At 37.9% G+C, this 25310-nt stretch overlaps 1 protein-coding gene across 3 annotated transcripts in view; it reads left to right on the forward strand.

Annotated features, from left to right (window-relative positions):
* The first annotated feature begins 3613 nt into the window (after positions 1–3613).
* The window catches only part of IDE (insulin degrading enzyme), a 70760-nt gene continuing 49063 nt past the window's right edge, over positions 3614–25310 (forward strand). Inside the window, exons 1-7 of one of the 3 annotated variants that reach the window (XM_072869401.1) lie at positions 3614–3891; positions 14507–14691; positions 16111–16318; positions 17145–17314; positions 20630–20752; positions 24439–24551; positions 24966–25128. In XM_072869401.1, the coding sequence (XP_072725502.1) occupies positions 14532–14691; positions 16111–16318; positions 17145–17314; positions 20630–20752; positions 24439–24551; positions 24966–25128 (937 nt within the window). In that variant the 5' untranslated portion in view covers positions 3614–3891; positions 14507–14531. Of the gene's footprint in view, positions 3892–3982; positions 4241–14506; positions 14692–16110; positions 16319–17144; positions 17315–20629; positions 20753–24438; positions 24552–24965; positions 25129–25310 lie in introns of those variants that run through there. The other 2 variants (XM_072869402.1, XM_072869399.1) reach the window with 2 other exon arrangements.

Genomic DNA, 25310 nt, shown 5'->3' on the forward strand with positions numbered 1-25310 from the left:
ATCAGATGACCTGGGTAATTACAGGTATGGAGGCCTGACAAAACAGTAGAATTGTTGACACTACACCTGATTAGCTAAGAATTAAGAAAGGTTATAATAATGGAGACATATAATTAATACAAATTATAAGTTTGGGTGAGACTTCTTCAAGGCTTAGTAACACCTGTTTTGATTACCAACATGCTACACAGTGTATAAGCTGTATTGAACATGTGGAGAGTTTAATATTGTTTAATATTATCAGTGACATAGGAAAAATTTACTGATTTATTGCATATTCACATTAAAGGGGAGATCACCTGCACCTCAGATAAACATAAAGCAATTTCTAGCCTTTAAACAGCCTGTCCAGGTGGCCAGTAATATTCTAAACTCTGTGTTGTCCACATACAGAAAGTTAAACAATGAGGACTTACACACACACTGTACTGGTATATTCTCAGCTGAGGACAGAGTTCTTCTTCAGTCAAAATAACAGGATAATTATTTCACTGTTAAAAATGAAAGATATGATGCAATAAAATAACTACCTTATCATTAAAAATTAAGGACTCAATGAATATATAACATGATTAAAAACAGAATTGCTTTCAACTAACCAGGGAAAATACACAGAATAAAGGATCTCTTTTTTCTGCATGTGTGCCAGATCACTGTCCGACACAGACACAGACGGTACCACTTTTACATCTTTTTATAGGTATAGTCACCACAATAAAAAATTAACACCACACGTAGGGGGGGTGTATGCATTTGTGTAATTAGCTCAGAGTAAAGCTAATAATTTGCCATACACTTACCTATTTTTAAGGCATGCAGCTGGATGACATCCTTTACATAAAAAGAAAAGAAACAATGAATGGGAAAATTGGAAACATATAGACTTGACAGGACCCACTGAAGTCAACAGGAAATGTCTCCTTGGTTTCTCATTACCTTTTGACTTTAATATTTTAAAATGTTATTCATTATTTTAATACTAAGAACAGTCAACAGACGATCTTTTTTCATATATGCCTTGTCATGAAATTGCCACTATTTATTTTGGAGTGGAAATAACCATCATAAGCTATGCTTTTTTCAGCCTGAGGCCAGTTTGCTACAAAGCCCTTTTATATACAATTACAATTTGAATTTAATCCAGAATTTTAGCTAGGGGGAAAAATATGCTTCCATTGTAAGCATATCAAGACTGTACTTTTGCTGCCTCTTAGCTTTCAAGAGGAATATAAAATACTGGTTTTATTCTAAATTATTTGTAAGCTGGCTACTTTGACATAACTTTCCTTGTGCTGTACAGTTATGTCACATATTCTGAAGAGGGATCTCCACGCTGCTACTCCATAAGGCTTCTTCATGGGAATTTTTGAATAATTTCCACACTTACTGTAAATCATACTTAAGTTCATTTGATCTTTTGGACAACACCTGTTTTTCCACGAGGGCAGATGAAGAAGGCAGGACTGAAAGCATCAATTGTCTATGAGCAATTAAAGTTTCATGGGGAAGAAATCTTAGTTGCTGGACTACACTGAGAAAGGAATTTTACTGCAAGTCCTCTTTACTTTTGCTGATGGTGTCGTATTAAAAATATCTTTAAAACATGGAAAAGATATCCAAAATAGTGGATGAGTGTAATTTTGGCTAGTATAAACAGAAACAGAGAGGGGTTAGATTCTAAGAACAGAATCTGCTCTGAATAAGCGTCAGTGCCATTGAGTAGCCACTAAATGAGCTTACAGTGGAAAAAATAGGTGTAAAGTACAGTAGGTGTGACCTCTATTGCACACCTCTGCTGCAATAGTTATGTTAGATGCACGAGGAGGTGTGATCTTTCATCACCACAGCTACAGAAGCAGAAGCGCTTGCTTTAGATGCAGCTATTAGCAGACCACCACAGTTTTGCTGGTGCAGTCTACTTTGCTTTCCCAGGATTGTCCCTGTGTATATCCTAGGCAAGATCTATATGGAAAGGCAAGATTTATCAGAGCAGCTAAATACACATCAGGCCAACATTAGCTAAATATATACATTCGGCTACATTAGCCTAGCAAACTCTGTCAGGACCTGAAAAAGGAATAAACTGCCTGAAACCCTGTATACTTTTATAGCTTTCACCCCTATGTGACAACTGATACAACATGCCTACAACTTGTGTTAACAATAAAGGCAGAAGCATTTCTACTATACATTCAATTTAAGAGAGCGACTCCAATTCACAACCTCTTAATCCCCCAGTTGCTTCAGAGAGGGAGGAGACAGATCATGAAGAGACGCTCATCTGGCAACATGCTTTCTGCCAGACACAACGGTATTACCCTCTCTGATGCACTGGCAATGGCAACGGGGCAGAAGTAAGATTTAAGATCTCACCATTTATCCTGTCCTCTTTCCCTCTGGCCTGCTCTTGGCTTTTACATACACTAGGAAATGGAAAAAAACCTGACTGCCTCAAACTAGAATCCCATGAGGACAAAGATATCCTTCATTTTCACAGGAGTTAACATATTGTGTTAAAATTAGGCTCCCACACAGTTCTAAATCCAACCAGTTAATTTAGGTGAAAACTACCAACTGCCTTGCTCCAACCAGCATTAGTTAACTTGAGAGACAGTTCTGTGTCTAAACTGAGGCCAGAAGTGTGGGTGTACTTGATGTAGACACAAATGTCTTAAACTGGCTCAGGTACTGTAAGAACGTCTCTATAGCAGCGCAGATCTCAGTGGAAACCAGCAGCTCAATGTCTACCCAAATTCCCTGACAGATTTTGTTGACCATATGGAGTAGCGTGCTGCCACTTTTAACAGCTAATTTGACCAAAGCTGACTAGTTTAAAGCTACTTCCGACACATCTTCAGTCCCATCTTTGGGTGCAGAAATAATCTTGGCTAACTCATCAGGTCACATCGTTCTACCTTTTTATGACAGGAGGGTTCTGTGAACTTCCAGCTGTGAAATACCACCTGGAATAAAAGGCAAGCAGCGGGGAAGCTAAAATCAGGCATTAAATGTAGCACATTAAGTTTTTTCTTTCTCTTTTTTTTTAACTTTGAGAAATAACACATAGAAGAATAGATAAATCTGAAGAAAGCACATTACTAGACTGCAAACAGTGGGGGTTTTTGGTTTGGTGTTTTGGTTTTTTGTTGTTATGGTTTTTTGTAGGTTTTTGGTTGTTTTTTTTTTCTCCCTAGAAAGGAATTAAAGCAGCCAGCTATAACCACGACTTTCCCACAGGGAGATCTACCAAGAAAAAAAAAAAATCTCCCCAGAAAACCAAATACATGGAGTTAATCAGGTCAACCTTATCCAGCATTTACACCTCGTAAACCCATCCTGCAAGGAGAGTCCTGTGCCCGACGCAGCGGGGCCCCGGCGCTGCAGACCTCCCGCGGCAGGTGAGTGGCGGCGAGCAGACTCCGACGGAGAGCTCCCACGGGGTAAATTCTCTCCCCAGGGGAGGGAAGATTTTGATACCCGCTGGACCGGGAAATCTGAAATCTCTGCCACTCAGGACGGCACCGCATCCACTGTACTCAAATTACGAGGCGTCTAATTACCTTTTGTCTTGGCTTGGACGCGGAGCCTGGCCACCCGGAAGCGGGCGGGCCGCTCCCTCCGCGCCGGGCCGCAACACGGTCCCTTCGCGGGCGCAACCTAGCCCCGCGGCGCCGGCGGCTGCGGGGCCGCTCGGGTGCCCTTCCCGACGCAGCCCCGTCGGCCTCCACCGGGCGCGGCTCCCCGGCCCCCCCCGCCGCGACGAGTGTCGCCCTGGCTCCCCGCCCAGCCACCCACCCCCTCCGCCTCCTCCCAGAGGCCCCCTGCCCCCTCCTCAGCCGCAGCCGCAGCCCCGGCCCTCCCGGCAGCAGAGGCAGCCTCCCGCACCCCCAGGTACGGGCCCCGCTAGGCCCGACGCGGTGGCGGCTGCCCCGCCGGGCGAGGAGGGCGGACGGGACCCCGAGGGCGCCGGGGAGGGATTGGCCAGGCGGCGAGGGGAGGCGGGCGGAGAAGATGGCGCCGCCGCCGGCCACGGCGCCGAGGAGCGGCGCGTGCTGAGGCGAGCGGAGCCGGGCCGGGGCAGGCGGCAGCGGCGGGGAGAGGCCGGGCGCTGGCGGCGGGGCCGGGATATGCGGCAGCGGCCGCTTCCTGTCCTGAGGCGGGCTCTGCTGGGCTTAGCGCGCTCCTGGGCCGCCCCGGCCTCCCGGTTTTTCCCTCAGTGCCGGCAGCGCAGCTTTCTCGGGTACGGTGCGTGTGCGGCGGGGGCCGGGGCAGGGGGGGCCGGGGCAGGCCCCCGCGTCCCGGCATCGTGTGATGGGCCGTGAGGTCGGAGATCCGCTCCTGCCCCCGCTGTGTTGTGTAAGCGGTGGCGGCGCGGCCCGGGCGGGGGCACCTTGTGCGGCCAAGGGAGTGCCCGCCCTGCCCCGAGTGCGGCTTCACCACCCCCGGGCCTGTGGGGGGCCAGGAGGAGCTCGGGCCGCGGCCGGGGAAACGCGGGGCTGGCGGCGAAGCCCTCGGGGGGGAAGCGGTGGGGGAGCTGGGGACGGCGGGCCCGTGTGTGCCGCGGAGGCCTGCGTCCTGCCTTGCCCTGCCCGCCCCTGGCAGGGCCCGCCCGGGAGAGCCCGGTGTGCGGCGGGGCTGACATGCTCGTCTGTCTCCAACTGCACCTCCGTTGACAAAGCAGGCTTGGTCATCAGCCGTACGGCTGTGGCGCCGCTTTAGCTGCCCGGTGGCTTTGCTTTGTTGGTGGGTTTCCCCCCTCCCCTCAAACCCGGAATTTTCATGTTGCTTAACTTGCCGTGTCTTCCGAAGCCATAAATATATATAAAAAAAGTTTAAGTTATTTGAAAAGAAACTGCTATCAGAGTTACCCAAAGTTGATGGGAGCGGCCACTTCAGTTTGTGACGAGCTGTCTAGTACTGGCGTTGTGTGGGTCTGGTTCTTGTGTGTGTGTTACCAGTTCCAGTGGAGACAGTAAGTAACCTCGATCGAGGGAGGAGCGGGCGGGAGGCTTGGCATGGCTCACTTTAGGGGCAAATTAAACTGCGTAACAACTCGACAAAGTTTTTCCAGGAAGGGAGCTGGGTAAGGGAGAGAGGCTAAGTTGTTTTCTTTCTTTAACACTGTGTCTTTTATTTTAATAGCAAAACTTACCTTTAACACTGCAAAAGTAAGAGATGTCAAAAGTAGCATCTTTTGGGGGGAAAAAAAGTGAGGTATGACTCATGCTGTCAATGCTCGTGTGTCAAAATTTGGATGCACCGTTATTGTTCATAATTGCTATGTATGCTTCAGTATTGTAAAAGTAATCCACAATGTATATTCAGAGCCAATGCTTTTCTGAGGTTGTATTTTCTCCTGCTAGATTACTCCTCTTTAAGCATGTGAATATATGCAGTATTTGGACTTAACTTTATATATGTGAGTAGGCCTGTTGTGTTTTCATACTGCCTATAACCATGATTTAATAATCCATTTAGTTTTAATTAGGATTTACATAAATAATAATCAAATGAGAGGAGGCATAGTGCTTTCACGTGATGATTTTTTTTAAGATGGTGAACATGTGAAAATTAAGTGTTCCTTTCAATTACATGTTCCCTGTTCCCATTTCTGAGTTTTGTTCATACTTTCACCTTTTTTTCAGCTTTAACTCTTTCTTGTATAATTTTTAACCTTCATCTGCACGTCGAGTAGCAAGATCATGTCTCAGTTAGAACTTCTTATCTCTTCCTTTTCATCTCATGTGCAGCATTGAAATTATCTGTTCTACTTGGGAAGTCCCTAGAAGGGTTCATATTTGCATGTCTGCATGCTTTTTTGCTCCCTTTCTCCTTTCTGTCTTCAGTCGCTTGTAAGGCTGTGGCTTAATCCCTTAGATGAAACGGTACCTTTGGGAATTTGATCAAAGTGTCAAGTATATAACTTATTTTGCACGTGAATACAAAAGTAGTTCCCTACCCTATTATGTCCAAAAGAAGAAAGAGGACAGGGACAAAAAGTTCATTACCTCCAGTCTTTCACTGAGCTGGAAGGTGTTAGGCCCCTAGCTAAGGGTTATTGCAGGTTATTGTAGAAGTCATTTACTAAAAATACTGTCAGACCATTTGAGAGATCACATGTTGGGTTGATATTTTAGATATATTAATTCTATTGTATTAGATGCTTTCATAAATAATGTTGATCTATTGATCATAATAATGTTGATATATTGATCTTTTAACAAGATAGGAATCAAAAAGTTTGTAATAAAAAATGTCTGTAGAGGAATTGATTTAATTGGTTTTGTGTCTAGTTAAATATTGGTATGTGCATGGTCTGTCAAGTAGCATCTTTATGTTCTCAGCTTTTATGATGTCCATAAGTTGATAAAATATGCTTATGATAGCACTGTATATATGTAATAAGGTGATTTTTGATGGAGCTTGTTTGAAAGTTGCTTCACTGTAGCTTTCTATTTAGATCTGACCTTCTGCAACTTGTTTTTAGAATGAGTCAGAACTATAGCTTGCCTGAACAATTGAAATGGAAAAAAACGGTGTAGAGTTGGGAGTTTACTTACAGCGTTAACAGTAGAGCTAGAATTGAATTGTCCAAAATCATAAAAACTAAAACACAAAGTAGGTACACAGCCAGGACTTCCTTTGTTGAAACACACCGCTGACTCTTGTAAACTGCTCGTTATAGGTCTGTTGGTTATGTCAAAGCTCTACTGTTAGATAAGCAATTGCTTTTAATGTGGGATTACTGTACTTTTCATGATTCAGAATCCTAAAGTTCTTTCTGTTGTTGTTGCTACATCAAATTTTCTTGCCAGTTCTCTCATCTTTCTGTGTATTTCTTGTTGTTATGCAGTATAACTAAAGTTTTAGTCTCATCTTGTTTTTTTAATTCAGACCTCACAAGTTTTTCTTTTTGAGGGTATGAGACAGATGGTAGCATAAAGTGTTAAGTGAGTTGGCTTTACAAAGAGTCTCGGGCAATCTGATGTGCTACTTGCAGTTAAAACGTATGAAATACACATCAAAATACAGTTAGAATAAAGCACAGAGGTCTCTCCTGTAGCATGCAGTTTTATGTTTCCTAGCGTGTGCAGGGTGGCCATGCGCTAGACACCACTGCTGCCCAGTGGTTGTGGACCAAGCCCTGCAGCTGTAGGGTGGTGGAGGAAAAATGTCAGGGAGGGAGGAAGAGAGAATGACAACCACTTGGCTTGCAAGTGTTCGATGGATAAAGCAATTAATTCAATTAAGGAGTACATTTCTGAAGAAAATGAGTAAAATACACTTTCAAGCAGCTGGTCATGTAACACAGAAACTAGTCTTGTCAGTCTTGTTCTTAGCACACAATTTGAGACTCTGATGAAAATAATGATGCAAGCCAAAATACTATGCCAGATTTGTGAAATCATTCTGAAGATCCTGTATCGTCATATTGCCTAAAGATTAAAAACAGGTAATTTTACTTAAATTTAAAAAAGAACCAGCCTTTCAAATAATGAAAGGCTTCAAAACCCTTTTGGAATTTTCCTAATTTTCAGCAATCTTGTAAAAAGTTGAAGCAAAGAAGTGCTAGGGAAAGATTAATTTCAGTTGTTTGCTATTTCTGGTGAACCTGGATAAAACTTGTTTACCCTGGAGGGTGTGTTTTGATGAATTGTTTGGGGCAATTTTTGAAGAGAGAGGAAAAGTAAGCTGAAGTGATTTAGAAATTTTAAAAAACTTGTTATCCTTTATTGCTATGTCTGAAATCAGATTGTATAAAATGCTGCCTTTTTGTTTGACTTTTTTACCCAGTGCTTTGGAAACTGTGGAATGGTCAAGTTAAGGAATGCAGTTTTAGAGCAGTAAATTAGCTTTATGGCTATGCTTTATATTCCATCCTGTTTGACCAACACAAGACTGTTGAAAACACACATCATTTTACTACTCAGGCCAGTTACTCTTCTGGGGCCTGATCTTACATGTGAAGCTACCAGGGCCCTTGTTTTTGCCAAGTTCACACGTGGTATTGTCTCATTAACGCTACTGGTAATTCCTGTACACACCAGCATTTCTCCTGTCACATTGGCAGTGAAACCTGAGGCAGACCAAGTTTTACTGCTGTGATCTGGAACCTGCAGAAGCTGGACCCTTCTGGGAACAAGAGCAAGGCAGGCATCTGCCCTGGACACTGTCATTAGGAGGGAATTTTCTGAGTCAGTTACAGACTTGGCAAAAAGCTGCAGACCAAGGTTCTGAAAATGCTTTCATTGTAGCGAGACTTCATAATTTCTTCAAAATGAACTACATAACAAAACCTTATAAATATTTATAATCTTCAGACTTGCCTGATTTGGCATGATTAGTTGTTCTTAATAACTTGGTAGAACTGATTAAATCATTGTGGGTCTTTGTAGTTGGAGCTTTTGTGTATGAAGTAATATGCTGAATTCCTGATGAGTTTAAAAGTGATAAAACATGTTAACATTTTGAGCGGTTTATCTGCTTATGCAGTCTATCTGCCTTGTATGCAATCAAATTTATTTAGATCAGCAACAGGAATGTGTTGGGATCTTATACATTCTCTAGCTTCGTGACAAGTAAATTCACAGAAGATTGATGCTTTATGAATGTTGAATAATGTGAACTGTTTTAATCTCTAAATGTGTAAAAGAAGGATTGCTCGGTTTGTCTACTGATGAACCTGTAACCTGAAAGAGTTATGGATGGTCTCCTGAAGTATCCTTTATGGTAATGGTCACCTGAGTTGATTTAATTTGGTTTGGGGTTTTTTGTTTGGGATTTTGTTTTGTTTTGGTTTTTTTTTTGAGATTGCTCTTTCTCTGCTCCATTTTTTTATTACATTCTTGGTAACAGAACTTAGTAAAAACATTTGTCTGATTTTAGAAAAAAACCTGATTTTAGAAAAAGACTGCCTACAGTTTAGTCTAAAAAATAATTTTTAATTGTAGCGTACAAGTGAATTGAGAACTTAGGAGAGGAGGTAGATTGTTGGTTGATGTACTGGTAATGTCACTGTTACACATACAAGGATGTCACAATGCCATCGAATTCTGCTATCGTGAAGAGAGGTAGGTGCAAGAGACAAAGAGAAGGGGCGAAGACCTGTGGAAGAATGGAGATTTATTTTATTGTGGCAAAGCCACGAGCTTGCAACTGAAGAAGTTCATGGACTCCTCCAGAGTGCTCAATTCAGTGCTATCATCCCTGTAAGAGAGGTGAGAAAACTCTGGCTGGTAGTTCTGCAGCACCGGGCCTCCTGCCGAAGCACACGGCACTTCTTTCACTCCAGGCATTGGCAGCTGAAGAAATCTTCATGTAAGTTACTAAGAACTGTAAACCAAGATGGATTAGTAAATACTACAGAGAACACGTTATCAATGGTAGCTCCCATGCAGGACAGAGCAGAGAGAGCTTTTGGCTCAACAAAGGTTTCACTTCACTCTGGTAAATGGTAGGCAATTAAGTTTGGAATAATAATTAAAAAAGCCTAAAAAGAAATGGATATAAATAAAATACAGAACATGGAACAGGTGCAGAATGTGAGATTGAACATTGCTGTGGTCTTTGTATAGTTTCAAAGACACAGTTAGAACTCAAATAACAATTGTATTGCAGTCAGCATAACATATCGAGTATATTCAAAAGGCAGATGAAACATGAGTTGAAAACAAGGAGCAATTCAGATCCTAGTATATACAAGTGTAAACTTAAAGTGAGTATGTTGTACTACCCACAGGCGTATCCATAGAAATAATTTGGGTTCAGTTGCATAAAAGCTTCAAGCAAACCCCAAATTTTAAGGCAAGTGATATAAATTGAAAGCAAGCATCAAAATCTGCTAGGCTGGTAACTGTTTGTTGCTGTTCATCTGGTTACTTCAAGCTGATTAGTGTCTATAGCCATTCATTTAGCTCAGACCTATGTACCAGCATTTGACTTAAATATGTGTGGCCTGTCATGGCAAAAAATCTTGAAAAGCACTTTGGAGTTTGTGCTTTGGGGATCATATTTTTACTAGCTAGTTACATTCTTGCGTTGAAGCAACCCTCAGGAGTTTCTGTTAATTGGTTTTCAAATATGGTCCTTTAATTGTTCAGACATTGAACTAAGATTTGACTACATTGGCTAATTTTTAATTAAAGTAAGTTTACTAAAATAACTTTGAAAGATTAAAATAGTTAGGCAGAATCATATATCACTTAATGCCACTCTGTAATACTCAGTTTGCAGGTGGAACCTGGCATCCCCAGAGAGCCTTGCTGGTTCCAAGGGACTGCCTGGCTAGAAATCGTTACAAAAACAGGGCCTCAAAAAATAGGATATAATTTTACTTCAAAGTGCTATGGTTTAAAATTCAGCATCTGTTTTAACTGATACTTTTCTTGTACAAGTGAAGTAATTTTGATGAGGAGGAAGTATGTTTAATATTTCCTAGTCATTGAGTAGGGACACTGCTCTCAGTTCAAACATCCCCATTCTTTTCACTGTTTCTTTCTAGCTCTGTCATCTTGCCACCTGTAATTTTTGAGCCAGTGGAAGAATCCCAGTGCCACAGTAATGCTTTATATTTGTTGCTGGTGTCTTTGCTTTATTGGGTCTTTCTCTGTTGCTTCTGTTTTGTGAAAGCTGTATGACAATATTTCTTTTAATGATGTTTTTATTGGGATATTAGCTCTGCAATAAACACAGCATCTAGTTTGTGGATGAATTTCTTTGCTACTGACCATCAGCATTGAATGCTCACTGTAATGACAGCATAGCAAGTAGATACAGCACATGTACTTCAGGACAGCGTCTGAAGACAACTTTAGGAATTAACCTACTTCTCAAAAAACTACAGGAAATACAGAATTCTTTATCTTTCCATTACTTTTTTTCCTATGGTCAAAAGCAGTTCTATTGTCAAAAAGTGGTTTGTAGTGTTTTAGGATTCTTGTGTGAAAGAATGGAACATGGTATTGTTATAAAGCGGTTGCACTTAGAGAACTTAAAAGTTGCACAGAAAAGCTGTCATATGAGGGAATGTTTAATATTATGTCTTACAGTTTACTCCTTAAGAAAAAGTCAGTGTATAAATACTCTATCTTGAATGAAATTTTCTTTTCTAGCTATTATATTATAGTAACATAGCACCATGAGGAATGGTACTTAAGCGGGAAGGTATTGGTCTTATTCTTTTGATGCATTGCCTTCCAGGAATATTGCATAGTTGATCTGCTCTTGCTTTTATATGAGTTGTCTGGTACTACAATTTAGTTTGCAGGGAAATAGTTGTGGGTTAATCATGCAAACCCATTTGAAGTTGAAGAGAGTGTTGTTTTCACAATGCCCCTTGAAATAACAATGAAGATGGAGATACAAGTTTAAGTCTTTAGTCTGAAGGCTTAATTACTCATTTTGACCTTTTGAAAAGTATAGGTTTTTCCTGTACTGAAATTTGACTACTGAGCTGGAGGTAGCCTATGAAGGAGGCAGAAGTGGGGAATGATAATAAAATGAAGTGGAGGTGTACAGCTTCACAAGACATCAGTTGAAATCTCATAAGGTTTCACAGCAGCCGTGTAATTTGATGAATCACATTGGAAAAATGAGTCATCTGAACGAACAGTAAAGTTCTGTGACTTAATGATGTGGTGTAGAAATAACAAGGAGATATCAGATGACAAGGAAATTGTATAACATTTAAAAAAACCTTGAAGTTTATAGTATATATGCATCTTATGATAAGCAACTAGTATCTTAATGAGATGGAATATTTTAGCTGAAAATGAAGTGATATGTGTTCCTTAGCAGAGGTGAAATCAAGAGATTCAGAGACCTCCTTGCTCTCCTACATACTTATATTTGTCAATCCAATAGAATTGTGTGCAAGTGAAATAAAATTAAGAATGGTTTAGTTACTGATTTTCATCTATGAAAAGTAGTATCTATTCTCACTTCATACATTTTACACAGTGTCTTAAGTTTAGTAGAGTATTTCTACTGAGGATTCTGAACTTTGAACAAGGAGGGATTTTTAAAATCATAACCATGGATTATATCAGTGCTGTTGATGCAGAGAAACAGATGTTGCCATACTTGGAGTATCCCTTGTTTTTGAATGGTATCTGTGTTTTTTCAGAGGAAGGAAGCCCATAGATATTCCAGGCAGGATTAACCCAAGTACAGCGTTAAACTAGTGGATAAATGACAGGTTTAAATGACAGTGTAGACATTTAAATTTAAATTCAGCATTTCAGTTACTGTTTAGTGATTGCGTTTGACTGCACTTTTTTTTGTAAGTAATTCATAGTGTGAGAACCGTGTTTTACTAGTGGAAGTGTTTCCTTCTAAAATGCACTGAGCTGCACATTTTAAAAAGTTACTTCATATTGTTTATGGCTCTTGCTTAGAGACATTCAGATTCTGATTATTCATTGATGCCTTCTGTACTCAGTGCTTCTATTTTTTTATTTGGATTATAATTCCTGTTTGTAATTTGGCTTTCTTTCATATAAAGGCGTGTTATAACTTAAGTCTATTTAAAAGTTCCAGAGTAATCTTTTTACTTCTTTCAAAAGTATTCAAAGATCTAATGCTTACTTTACTGCCTTTTTTTTTTTCTTCAATAATATCTTCTCCAGTTTACATATGTGTCTCCTTCCTCAAGCATAAATCCAGTCTTACACAAACTTTCACTCTGCTACAGGTAAAATCTTAATTTTCTGTTTGTGAAACACTGTTTTTCACTGATTCTGCTGTAGACATTATGTTCATAAACTTTCTATCCTTAACATGCTGTTACTAATGAGCTCTTTATCAGCCTCATTGTGATGTGTAACACCAACACTGAGGGCTGTGCATCTGCGGGCTTCAAGTTGGCTGTTGTTTTTATATCATAGAATCACATGAATAAATGGGAAGGAGGTAATCCAGAGGGATAGTAGCTCACAGAACTGCTTCATGGTTTGAGAATGATACAGTATTTTAGGAAGGAGATTTTATTAGCTGACTCCCTTTTTTCATTTGTAATTTTAAACTGTAAATAAAATATATAATCAGATTTTCTTTTCTGAAGTTTTTTTATTGTGTATCTGGTAACATTGAGTATGCAGTTGATTTGCTAGCTAGAGAGTTAGTTAAAATGTCATGACCGAAGACCTGAAACAGTAAGTACGTTGAGAACTGTGCAGTCCTTCATGTTCCACATTCCATACGGTCTTAAAGCTTGTATGTAGTCTTAAAACTTGGATGGAGTTCCTTGAACCATGCAACCTGAAAATGGAAAAATAAATACTGTGAAACACCTTGTTATCTGTGTGATACCGACAGGACCGTACAGAATTTCTTGTGCCTCTGTGTATGTGTTGTGGTGAGGAGTTAGACTCGGATCTGATTTTCTTTGTAAGTGAAATTAGTTCAGCAATGACTAATGAAGCTCATGTAGTAAGTTACGTGGCAATATGACAAGCAACATTTCACCACAGGAAAAGATTGAGTTTGGTTGGTACTATATATTTATAACAGGCCCTGTTTGAAAACCTTTCCTGTAAAACAGTGTTAGAATTCAGTGTCTGTTACATACAGGAATACACCACATGCTTGGCTCAGAGCATAGCTCTCTGATTTCCCGTTTCTGGGGTTTGCTTATTTTTGCGCGCGCGCACGTGTGTGTGTGTGTGGTTTGTTTGGGGGTTTTTTGTGTTGGTGGGGGTTTTTTTGTTGTTTGTTTTGTTGTTTTTTTTTTTTTTTTAAACATGCAGCCAAGTGGTTCCATTCTACCTCCCCAAATATCCAAGTCTGAATGTCTCACCTTTTCACTTGGCATTTTAAAAAATTGAATAACCAGAGTTTGTAATTTCAGAATCGGCCTTAGTTTCTTAGCATTTCAAAGTTGGGCCATTAAAGAAGCATGTCTCATAGCATGTCTGTTAAACTAATAGTAGAAGTTTAAACATGTGAGACAGTCTGTTTGCGTTTATCATGGGGATTCTGCAGTGTGTTTGTATTTTTATGGCAGTATTATAAATGGTGTCACCCTTTCTTGCTTGAGTGTACAAATCCAGTGGTTTATTAGTAAAATTTTGTTTATCTGACAATCGCAAAGTTAAAACATTCATAATATAACCACCAATTCAGGCACATGAAATACTTTCCTGAAGCCTGAAAGTAAACTTGAGATAGCAATGTATGCTTAATTTAATTTAATTTTTATCATAATTGAATAAGGGGATGATATTTCTTTACTAAGTTATTTTTTTAATTACCGTTAGTATGAAACTTGAAACATTAAATTACATGATCTACAATTTTATCATGTTCCTTGGCCTTCAGGTTTTTTTTTGTTTGTTTTAACAGCAATATCTCTCAGGATCTGAACTACACTTTTTGGCCAGTTCTGTGAGTTTTGCACAGAACGGAATTTCTTGCTGTCAGTATCGCCCAGTATTCTCTAACATAATATTAAAATATTAGCAGGGCTTAAGTAAAAATAGTAAGTGAAATTTCTTCTGTTTTCTTTAAGGTTTCAGAAGGAGACAAAAAACAAAATGAACAATCCAGCTATTAAGAGAATAACAAATGAAATCATCAAATCACCTGAGGATAAACGAGAATATCGTGGACTGGAATTGGCAAATGGCATTAAAGCTCTTCTCATTAGTGACCCCACCACAGATAAGTCTTCAGCAGCACTTGATGTGCACATAGGTATTTAATGCATGTTGTGTTCATTATGTCATTAATAAAAATGCTTTAAGTTTTGATATCTTAATTGCAAATAAACTGACAAGAGTGGTATCCAGTTGGCAGCCTAGCCTTTTATTGTAATTTAGAGTTTATTTAATTTTGACACATCAAGTTGAAAATTATTAGAGCTAATTAAATTATCTTATTGTACTCTGTGTTTACTCAAGTGTAGCTCAGGCAGTAGAAAGACTTCTTTTAACCATTAAGTTTTGTGTTATGAAAGATCTTTTGTAAGCAGAAAAGGGGCGGGTATGAGTGCAATTATTTCAGACAGCTCCATCTGTCATGTCAGACTTTTTTTTTTTTCATGCTAAGTTGTTGATGTGTAGTGGTGAGAAAATGCTGTAGTGCTGGAGGAACTGGAGAGGCACTCCCTAACTCCACTGATGCTTAAGTGTCCAAACTGAAATATTGGAAATAGAATGGGAAGGCAGTTACTTTGACTCTTTGGAATAATGGAAGCCTTTTCTTATATCTGAGGTATTTCTCAAGCTTGTGTAGTTTCTCAGTTGCTTGGAAAGTATGATGCACGCACACATTACCTAAGCATTGTTACTCATTACCTAAGCATCCTCTTGCCATGTTTGTAGTTGGGAGCTCTTGCTGCTGGTGGTGTTAGGACAGAATTAGTAGAGTAAATTTGAAAACTTCTGGCCTTTTTTATTATGGAGACGGCTGTCACAAATCATTATCTAGCTTAGAGGATCCCAAATGTAGTTTTGTTAGGTACTATGATAATAATATCCAACTGCAGCATCCAGTTCCTGCACATGTACTGGAGGAGATTTATCTGTTGCCTTCATCTCTACTCTCCCATTGCACATTGTTGTACACTCCAAAGCAGGGCTGCCAGACTCAAACTTCGACATTTCTGGGTTCCATTCTTGCACATCATTATTGTCTTTTAATCTGACTGCCTTCACACCTACTAGCTGGTCATCAATAACTGCTTGTGTTCAGGCAATTACAGGTTATCACCACAGGATAAATACCTTCTTAATTGTGGTTGGCAATTGCTGCCTTTTAACACAGTGCAGTTATTAAAGTCAAGGTATAGAAATCAGAACATTGTGATCTACCAGGTCTTTAGAGGTCTTTACAGATTATGAGTCATGGACTTCAATTGAAAAATTGTCTCTCTAAGGCAACGCAGGCTGATCTGGAGAGGCAATTTGAGACACTAATTGGTTCAGCTACTCATTCTAAATTTTTTTTTTTTTAAAAGATTGAGTTTGACTATAACTGCACAAGTGTCTGCTTAAATTTACAGAATTGATATAATTTCCTGAGGCAACATGCTGTAATATAAAGCACTTTAAAAGACTTAACGTTTTAGTATTACTTTTTAGGAATGGTTACATGAAATTTTTCCTCCTGCAGGATCCTTGTCTGATCCCCCCAACATTGCTGGGCTTAGTCATTTTTGTGAGCATATGCTGTTCCTGGGAACCAAGAAATATCCAAAAGAGAATGAGTATAGCCAGTTCCTTAGTGAGCATGCTGGGAGCTCAAATGCTTTCACAAGTGGAGAACATACCAACTATTACTTTGATGTGTCACATGAACATCTAGAAGGTGCACTGGACAGGTAAACACATTTTTTTATATTTAATTTTTTGTAATATAGGTGCTCTTCAAAATTGTGTAAAAGTTTTTTGATAGTTCTATCATTGTGATATTGAAGAAAGGGTTGAGAGCACTATCTTCTGTTAAAACTGATACCAGATATTTTTCATTTCAAAAGTTTTGCTCAGATTTTTTCAGCTAGCAGAGTCATTCACTGAGGCAGAATTTTTGAAGTTCAAAGGCTGTGTTTACACTGAGCATTTTTGGAAATGTGGGGTACAGAACATGATCATGAACTTAGGCATTGTGCAAATACTCTGATTGTATAATCAAATACTGTGCTTCCCATACGATCCTTATTTCACTCATAGCAAAAGAAGGATGAAGTCTAGAAATATATTCGGATGCCTTTAGTAAAGGGTACTCAGTTAAATCTCTGCCTTTTGTGGGAGGGGACAGAAATTGAAAGGTGTGTAGTCAGTGAGGTAAAGAGTGGATTTTCCCTTTGGACTTTCCGTGGATGTCTGACAAGACTGATTAGATTTGCGAGATTATGAGCCTCTTGCAGCTAAACTTCAAAACAGTAGAAATCTTCAGTGTATGAATTATGATGCAAGGTCCTTGATCGTTGTAGTATTTTATATGATGAATATGTTGTTGTCTGCATTTATAGATAAAGAAATTCAGAAATAAAGGTAGTGAATTGGTGTCAAAACTGTTACAGAATTTATAAGTTCTGCATTAAAAAATAATATATTCAGCTGCTTTCAGGAGGTACCAAGCTTCATACTTTTCTTTTACCACCTATGTACAGTACTCTTGACTTGAATCAAAATTTTTCTGTTTAGATTTGCCCAGTTTTTCCTGTGCCCTTTGTTTGATGAAAGCTGCAAAGACAGGGAAGTGAATGCTGTTGATTCTGAGCATGAGAAGAATCTGATGAATGATGCCTGGAGGTTGTTTCAATTGGAGAAGGCTACTGGAAACCCTGATCATCCCTTCAGTAAATTTGGAACAGGTTTGTCAGAATATTATTGTCCATCCATTGGAGTTCTGTAACATACAGAACGTACATTCTGGAGTAATGTACATAATATTATTGTTTATATAAAATTGTTAAAGGCAGACTGAAACAATTCCCTTTTTTCCTCTCCATACATGGTTATTGTGGTGCTTTATCACATTTTCCACATTATAGACCACACAGAGCTAGAAAAAAATGTAGGAAACAGAGTGAGTTGCAGTACAGTGATGAAGCATCCTTTATGATTCTGATAATTACTGCAGTGAATGCTGTTTTCCAGTTACTGGATTTGTCATAATGTGGTACTGTTAAGTCTTTGTGCATAACAAAGTGAATGAACTGTGTTTAAATTGTTTTTATCCATATCCTCTTTTTGCTAACTAGTATTGTATTAGGACTAGATGACCTAGTGACTAGGTCGAATCAGAAGGATCAGCAAAGTAACATGAAAATTACTGAGTAAGACTATAAAAACAAAATCTTAAGCATAAAATACAACAGTAGTAGATGGATGGATAAAACGGTCTTGGACAAATACCAATCTTATGGCTGTAGTTTTTTTCAGGCTTTATAATTCACAGAATGCTTAGTAACAATTTAAAATAAATACCTCCAAAACCTCAATTTAGAAAGCATTAAAGTAACATACCATAGTTATGGTCAAAACCACAAATGTTTGATGCTTTGGCTGAAGTTTAAATGTTTGGGGTTTTTTTCATATAAGTTATTTTCTACATGTATTTATTTTTGAAACTATCGAAGTAACAGGGCTATTCATTAATGCGCTGCACTGTTTCATGCTCAAGGATTAATGTGTTTTGTGGCTGGGTCAGTTTGCTGAATGAATAGTTGATGCAAGTATTGGGTACAGTAGGATGATGGGAGGGCAGGTAATGGGCTTTAAGGACTGGTTTCTTTCTCTGTCTCAAGAAAGAGAATAATATTTTTGCACCTGTTGATGGAGGGCATCAATCAGTTGAGGGGCTGGTAGGCAGCTGCTACAAGAGCATGTATTGCTCTGCTTACCAATAAAGAGAGGCTTGTCTGAAAAAGGGAAACTATAACTGCATTCTCCAAACAGCTAAATTTGAAAATAAAGTCTTGGGAACTACATATTGATAGCCAGGCAGGCATCCAAAGTACATTCTGTAATCTCTGCTACTGAAGAGGTTATTTAATTTTTATATAGCACCCAGAAAACATGAGTGGAAGTTGCAGAAATAGTTTTCTACAATTTAAGAAGGTTTTATAGCTGACACAAGTGAAATGTTTTCACGGGGAGAATGCCCAAAATGTGCTCAAATTCAATAGCAGTAGTCATACTCACCTCTTCTTAGATTAGGCTCTGATTCTGACATTAAGTTATAGCACATAGCCTTCCTGTAGATCTGACTTTGCAGAAGTAGAGCCCAGCTTTGGTTTTTATTTACCCAGAGAGGTGACAACTATGATATGCTTTTCATGACAATTGCAGTTGGCATCCTTCTTATTGTTTCCTTTTGACCAGCTGAGATGTTGTTAGTCTAGCTGAATACAGGAGTGACTCCTTTTGATGCTTCAGGTCACTCCTCGTTGCTGTGCAGCCTGTTTTGCCAGCAAACCTTCTATTCTCTTTGTCTGTCCAGAGAAACAAATGCATCTTAATCTTCTAGTTTTGTTGTTAGGATGTGCATTTTGTCCCCAGATACCTTTCACCCATCTCCCTGAATTAATGCCTGTGATGTTAATTCTTCTCCATCAGTACCCTCAACAGTGTCAAGTACTTTCCCAGGCACTTTTGCACTGTCTAGTGTCCATTTTCCTCCATCTACAAGGTGTCTTCTGACTGTTGCCTCTCAAATGTACTCCAGTACTGTACCAGCAGAGTTACTGAGATAAAGCTTTAGCTTTATTTTATTTTGTTTTATTTTATTTTAAACTATGTATTGATTCTATGGGAATAAACACAGTAGGGTATCTAAAACTTCTGCGTTTCATTTGTCTGCAGATGGCGAGGAATATAGACAAAATATTTTAAACATAATACCCTAATTATCCTTTTTAGGTGTCGTTAAGAATCCTTGCTTTTACTCACATGTGAACTTTGAAAATTAAAGTAATATATTGCTTGAGGCAGCCTCTCTATGATGATTTGTTGACTGTTGCAGTTGTAATTAGACTTGTATCTAGTCACCAAACATCTGGACAACATACTCGTCTATTATTTATGTAGCTAATTTTGCCTCATTGATTTGTATTAACTTATGTCTTTGATTGTAAGATTTTTGCATTGGGCATATATGCATAGCAGGCATGCTCTCCCAGTCTTTTCTCTCTTTCTTGTTGTTTTTCCTATAAACACACAAGTCAACTTTTCTGCTACATTTTCTTGCCTTATTCTTCCTCCTCATCCGTTGCTCTCTTCTCTACCTGGTCTGGTTGTGGCTTAAGGGAGTTACTGATCTCAAAGTTAACAGATAGAGTATTAGTTCGCAGTTCTGGTCTGTAGACTGTGTTGACCATTTTGTGTGTCCATGTAGTAATGGGAAGTGGAGTTGATTAAAATCCAGTGTGCTTTTCGTAGACTCTAATTTTTTTGTTGTTTCAAATTCTTACCTTTACTAAACATGAGTTCTGCTTTGACTATAAATGTGGAGTATGTCCTTAGAGTAAATTATTGAAAGCTTGATGTTGATGTGGAGATTGCACTAATTAACAGGAGGATAACTTAATGGAGAATGTTTGGTATCTTCTGCTTATGGGCTTATTCAGGGAGAGCTGTAGTTCTCTTCCTCTCTAGTCCTGTTCCTCTACTGCAGCAACAGCTCAGCTGTTTGTGAAGCAGAAGCTGAACAGTCACAATTTAAAAATAATGTTTGTAAATTAGTAATTATTTATTTCATTTAATATACTGGGCTATAATTTGTGGCACACAATGCCACAAATAATTTCACACAGTGATTCCTATGACAGGAATGTGTATGTGGGAGTAAAACCTACTCCAAATGTGCCAAAGAAAAACCTTTTTCTTCCTCTGAATTAGAGCCTGGGCTTACCTGCATTGCTTTGAAATAACCCATTCAAATTAAAAAGATTCATTTGGAAGACTAAAACATCCTTGGTTCTTTAGGAGTGTGCAGATTGAGAGTAGAAGTATTTATTGTCTCTGATAAGCTGAGACAGTATTGATCCAGTTTACTTATTATGCATAGTAATTGTTTTTAAAATTACTATCCATCTGGAGGAAAGCAGATTTATTCATTTATATTTTTCTTTTTGATTTGTAAATTCATAAACATAAAGTATTGTTAACTTTTTTTAATGTTACAGGGAACAAACTCACTCTGGAAACTAGACCAACCAGAGAAGGAATAGATGTAAGACAAGAGCTATTGAAGTTCCATTCTACTTATTATTCATCAAATTTAATGGCTATTTGTGTCTTAGGAAGAGGTGAGTTTTGTTCTCTTGGTTGAGTAAGACTTTACGTGTATTTATGTTTGAAGAAAATAAAGCATATGCAAGTGTCTGAAAATCTACAGAAGGGAAAAAAGTAAAACTTTTATAGACTGTCTAAACATAATTTTGTGTTTAGTGAAGTCTCCAAAGCAACTTGCATTGTATAACTTTAGGTGTTTCTAAGCTTAAAATAGAAAAAATAAGCTGAAAATTTTAAATCCATTATCAAGTCACCAGTTGCTGTCATTGTATGTTTGTCTTACGAAGACTGACACCTGTCTGGTTTCAGATGTTGGGAGAGCTTTTGATACTGTTTTCATATTTTAGACTTACGCTTCTACTACAAAAATTTCTGTATTATCAAAGGATAAACCTAACCTAACATTTAGATAAAAAGCCTTTACTTCAGTTTACTCCTGAATTAACTTAACAGACGTTCCAACTGCTTAAAATCTTCCATAGTCGAGATGATATTTTACATAGGTTTGCCAAAAGCTTAATAACAGTGTGTTTAAAAACTGTTTGCTTTTTGAAAATATGCTGGCAGACTGGTGTTTGTATCGTGTTATACTCACCATCTGAGCATTATTGTAAGAATGGAATAAAATTCATTAGCAAAGTGAAATATTCCTTTACAGCTATCTGTTTACAGGATGCTGAGTATGAAGCTGATTAACAAAATGTACCTGTTTAATTTCAACCATAGCATATACATGAACCATTTTTTCTTGTAGATTTTTAAGGTGGGCAAACACGGTGAGGATTATACTTCTTAACTGAATCCAAGTTTTGTGCATATACTCACTACTGAATCAGTTCCAGGCACCCTGATTCTTTTCAAATCAATTTATTATTATATCTTACCTGCTGTAATATCACGTATTGATTAGAATATGATGAAAGTTTTTTTTTCCACTGTTGCAAGCTGAGCAGTAAAGTGTATTGGAATTTTTTTTTTTTTTTTTAAGTGCAGTATCAGACATGTTCTAGTAGACATGTAGGTAATACCACTAGGGCTTAATGTATGTCATGTGTGAAAATTACTTCCTTATTTTTCTGGTAGTAGTGGAAACTTTCTGCAAGTAAACACTGTAATATTAATGAAGATAGCTTGTAAATATTTTTCAATATTGTGAATTTACTTTTTATTGCTATTTGAAAGAGGTGCTTCCCCCTTTTTCAACTAGCAGAAAAACTTCTCAGTTTTTTTCCTTGTATTTTACCTGAGCAAAATAAAAAAAACCCTTTTATTTTCTTTAAAAATATTTATTAATTGAAGGTAAATAGATACTGGTCGGCATTTAAAACGATTGAATTAAAACTCTCTTCCTCATTTAACAGTTCTGTTTTCAAGGTTTCCAGGATCTTTTTTTCTTCAACTAGTTTTTTACTGGACAGGCAATATTCCAGGACAGACAAGTTCTGCATTTCAAATATCAATAAAATGTAGAAAATAGTCTTAAAATCTGTTACCTCTCAAACATTTCTGCAATTTGCACATATGTATTTTTTTACTACAAAACACAAAAATTATTCTTGTTAAAATCCTGAATTTAGGTGGTTTTACTAGTCATTTTCCACAGTCGAATTCTTTCAGTGTGAGTTGCTCTTGTTCAGTTGAGTTGCCTAGTTCAATATTTAGAAAAATTAGGAGCCTTTGAAACATTGATCTTTGGGATTTTTCCTTTCAGTCTTATAAAATAAATAAATACATTTTTGAAAGGTAACTCTCAGGCTTTTTGTTAGTCTGCTTGTATACAAAATGCTGTACAACTACCCTTATTTGTCGTATTTAATTAAGTAGTTGTCACTATAATTGTGAGGTGCTATTTTCGCAAAAGTTGCATCTTATTTTCCCTGAAAAGACACATACCTTTTCTCATTCTGTTATTTGTTCAAGCAGGAGAATTATGCAGTTGCTTTCCAAAAGGCTTTATATTAATGGCTGATTTGGCTATTTGAGGGCTTGCCTCTAGCATTAAATTTGAAAATTTACAAGTTCCGTGTTCTTCCTGATTTTTTTTTTTTTTATTTTATCTTATTTTCAGGGAGCTCCACCCATAAAAAGCAAACTGCAGAAAACAAACCTAGTTAGCATTATTCCATAAATTCTTTGCTGAAATACCTTGCTGTAAGTGTAGCAGTACTGGTATTTAATACATAAATAAATAGTTAGAAATTCCATAACATAAAAATATGTTGAGTTGCACACTGGAAGTCCCCCATGATCTCTCTACTCTTGTGCATCCTGAAATAACTGGATGTCTAAAGCTACGTGCAGCCTAGTAATTCTCTGATTTTCCTACCATTTTATATATGTAATGTAAAACAAATAAAAATATATGTCAGTAAAAAGTGGTGGGGGAATCAGAATTTCTCTAGTAAATAGTAAAAAATTATTCAAAAGTTTGCTAAAATTAAATAATGAAATTCAATTTTTTTTTTAATGTAATCAAAAGCAAAATTCACTGAGTAATCATAGAACAGCTTTAGTACAGCAGTTCATATATAGACTTTTAAATGGAAACTTTTTCAGTAAAAATCACCCTGACCACTGGAAATGTGTCCTAAAGAAAACCCTGACTGTAGTTGTAAAGCTTAAATGAATGTGTATTTTGCTGATGTGGATAAAAAATAGTGGTCTTTTAATAGAATTATATGCAGTTCACAAAATTTTATTATACAGCGACCCGTCGTGGTTTGCATTGTTTCATTTTTTGTTCGGTTCCCTCCTGACCTGCACTGTTGTCTTGGTGTAGTGTAGGAGCATGCATACGTTGGGCAGGAAAGTTTCCGCTTTCTAAATCTAACTGGGATTGTTTTGACTAACAAGGTGACTGCTTTTTGAAATCTTTCAAGGATTAACGTTGTACTTTGAGACATCCAAGAAACACGCAGTTTTTTCTTCAGTGCTCACCCTTGAAAGGCGTGTGCTAAAAAACTTGATGGATGAATCTTTCTTGTCTTATTCTCACTTTTAGAAGTGCTCCAAAATGCATTTCTTTTAAGCAGATAGCTATTTTGAAGGCAGTATTTCAACAGAAATGGTATAGGTCAATTTAGGTGAATTCATGCACAACATCAAATTCTTTCTGCAAATGGTCTTCCTCTCATTTTTGGAGAGTACTAGAGTCATGGACTGAAACTAGAATGGATGTAAAAGTAGAAGTGCTTAAACGGGTCACAGATGTGTGTGAAATTTTGGGGTGCTGAGGACAGATGACCCTGGCTCAGTATACATGAAGTACTGGAGGTGAGCTGAGGCTGAAGAAAATCCAAGTTTTGGTAAAGATGCTTTCACTCTGGAAAATTTGCAGCTGCAATTCCATGTCCCTTAAGCTTTTTGTGGAATGTTTATTTTTGTAAATGTTCAGTATCTGATCTGTCTTTTCTTCAGTTCCAGCTTAGATTCATCAGTAAAATTTAAAGATGTTTTTTCGGGTTACAGGATTCACTTTAATCATGGTTGAAGCCTTCCTTTAATAAGCATGGTGCTTATAGCACGTTATAGTTCAAACCTTAAGTATGAATACAGATTTCCTTTCTGAAGTTAATAATCATCATACCATTAAAACTACTTTTCTGTATAATTTATGCCTCCCCCAAAGAATATACAAAATCCAAATTTGCCAGAATCTTCAGATAATGATTTTGCTTTTTCTGATGTTTCTTTATTCTAGAATCCTTGGATGAGCTGACTTGCTTAGTGGTAAAGTTGTTTTCAGAAGTAGAGAACAAAAATGTCCCTATACCAGAGTTTCCTGAACATCCTTTCCAAGAAGAACATCTCCGGGTATGTATAGAGATATATATTCCATCAGGAGTGTATACCTTAAATGGTATTTTTTATGTTTCAGTAATACATTGTGCACTTCACTACTTTTGTATCAGTGTCCCTATTAAGTTCCATATTTTTCTTCGTTTTCCACCCACCTTCCCATGCTTATTGTAGTTTTGTGAAGTTTATAGTAAAGGTTGTACATTTGGTTGCAGGTGTAAGCAACTGAGAGATAATTAATTCTCTTTTTGTTTGTATCATGAATGGCTAAAGTGTTGCCCTAACTTTTACATACCTTTACTTTCGAGATTTTGTTGATATGTTTGTAATGTGTGTGTGTGAAGGGAACACGATATGTGCTCCTGAGGTGAATAAAATAATGAGAGTTTCCTTTTGTTTATGGATCTCCTTGTTTATTTCCCCCCTCAGCAACTTTACAAAGTGGTACCTATTAAGGACATTAGAAATCTTTATGTCACATTTCCTATACCAGACCTTCAGAAGTACTATAAATCAAACCCTGGCCATTACCTTGGTCATCTGATTGGGCATGAAGGCCCGGGGAGTCTTTTGTCAGAGCTTAAAGCCAAAGGTAAGTCCTTTGAAGGTAAAGAATTAAAAAGTAATTTATTACACAATTTTTTAAAGCTTAGCTACATTTCACTTAAATGTATGTTTGAGTGTATGTTATGTCTGTCTGTATGTTAAATTTAAAGTTCCCAACTGTTTGAGTAATTTGAGTGGTAAGTAATTTTGTGCTTGATTTTTGTTTCT

This window comes from Ciconia boyciana, chromosome 8, assembly GCF_034638445.1.
Source record: "Ciconia boyciana chromosome 8, ASM3463844v1, whole genome shotgun sequence".
NCBI classification, from domain to species: Eukaryota; Metazoa; Chordata; class Aves; order Ciconiiformes; family Ciconiidae; genus Ciconia; species Ciconia boyciana.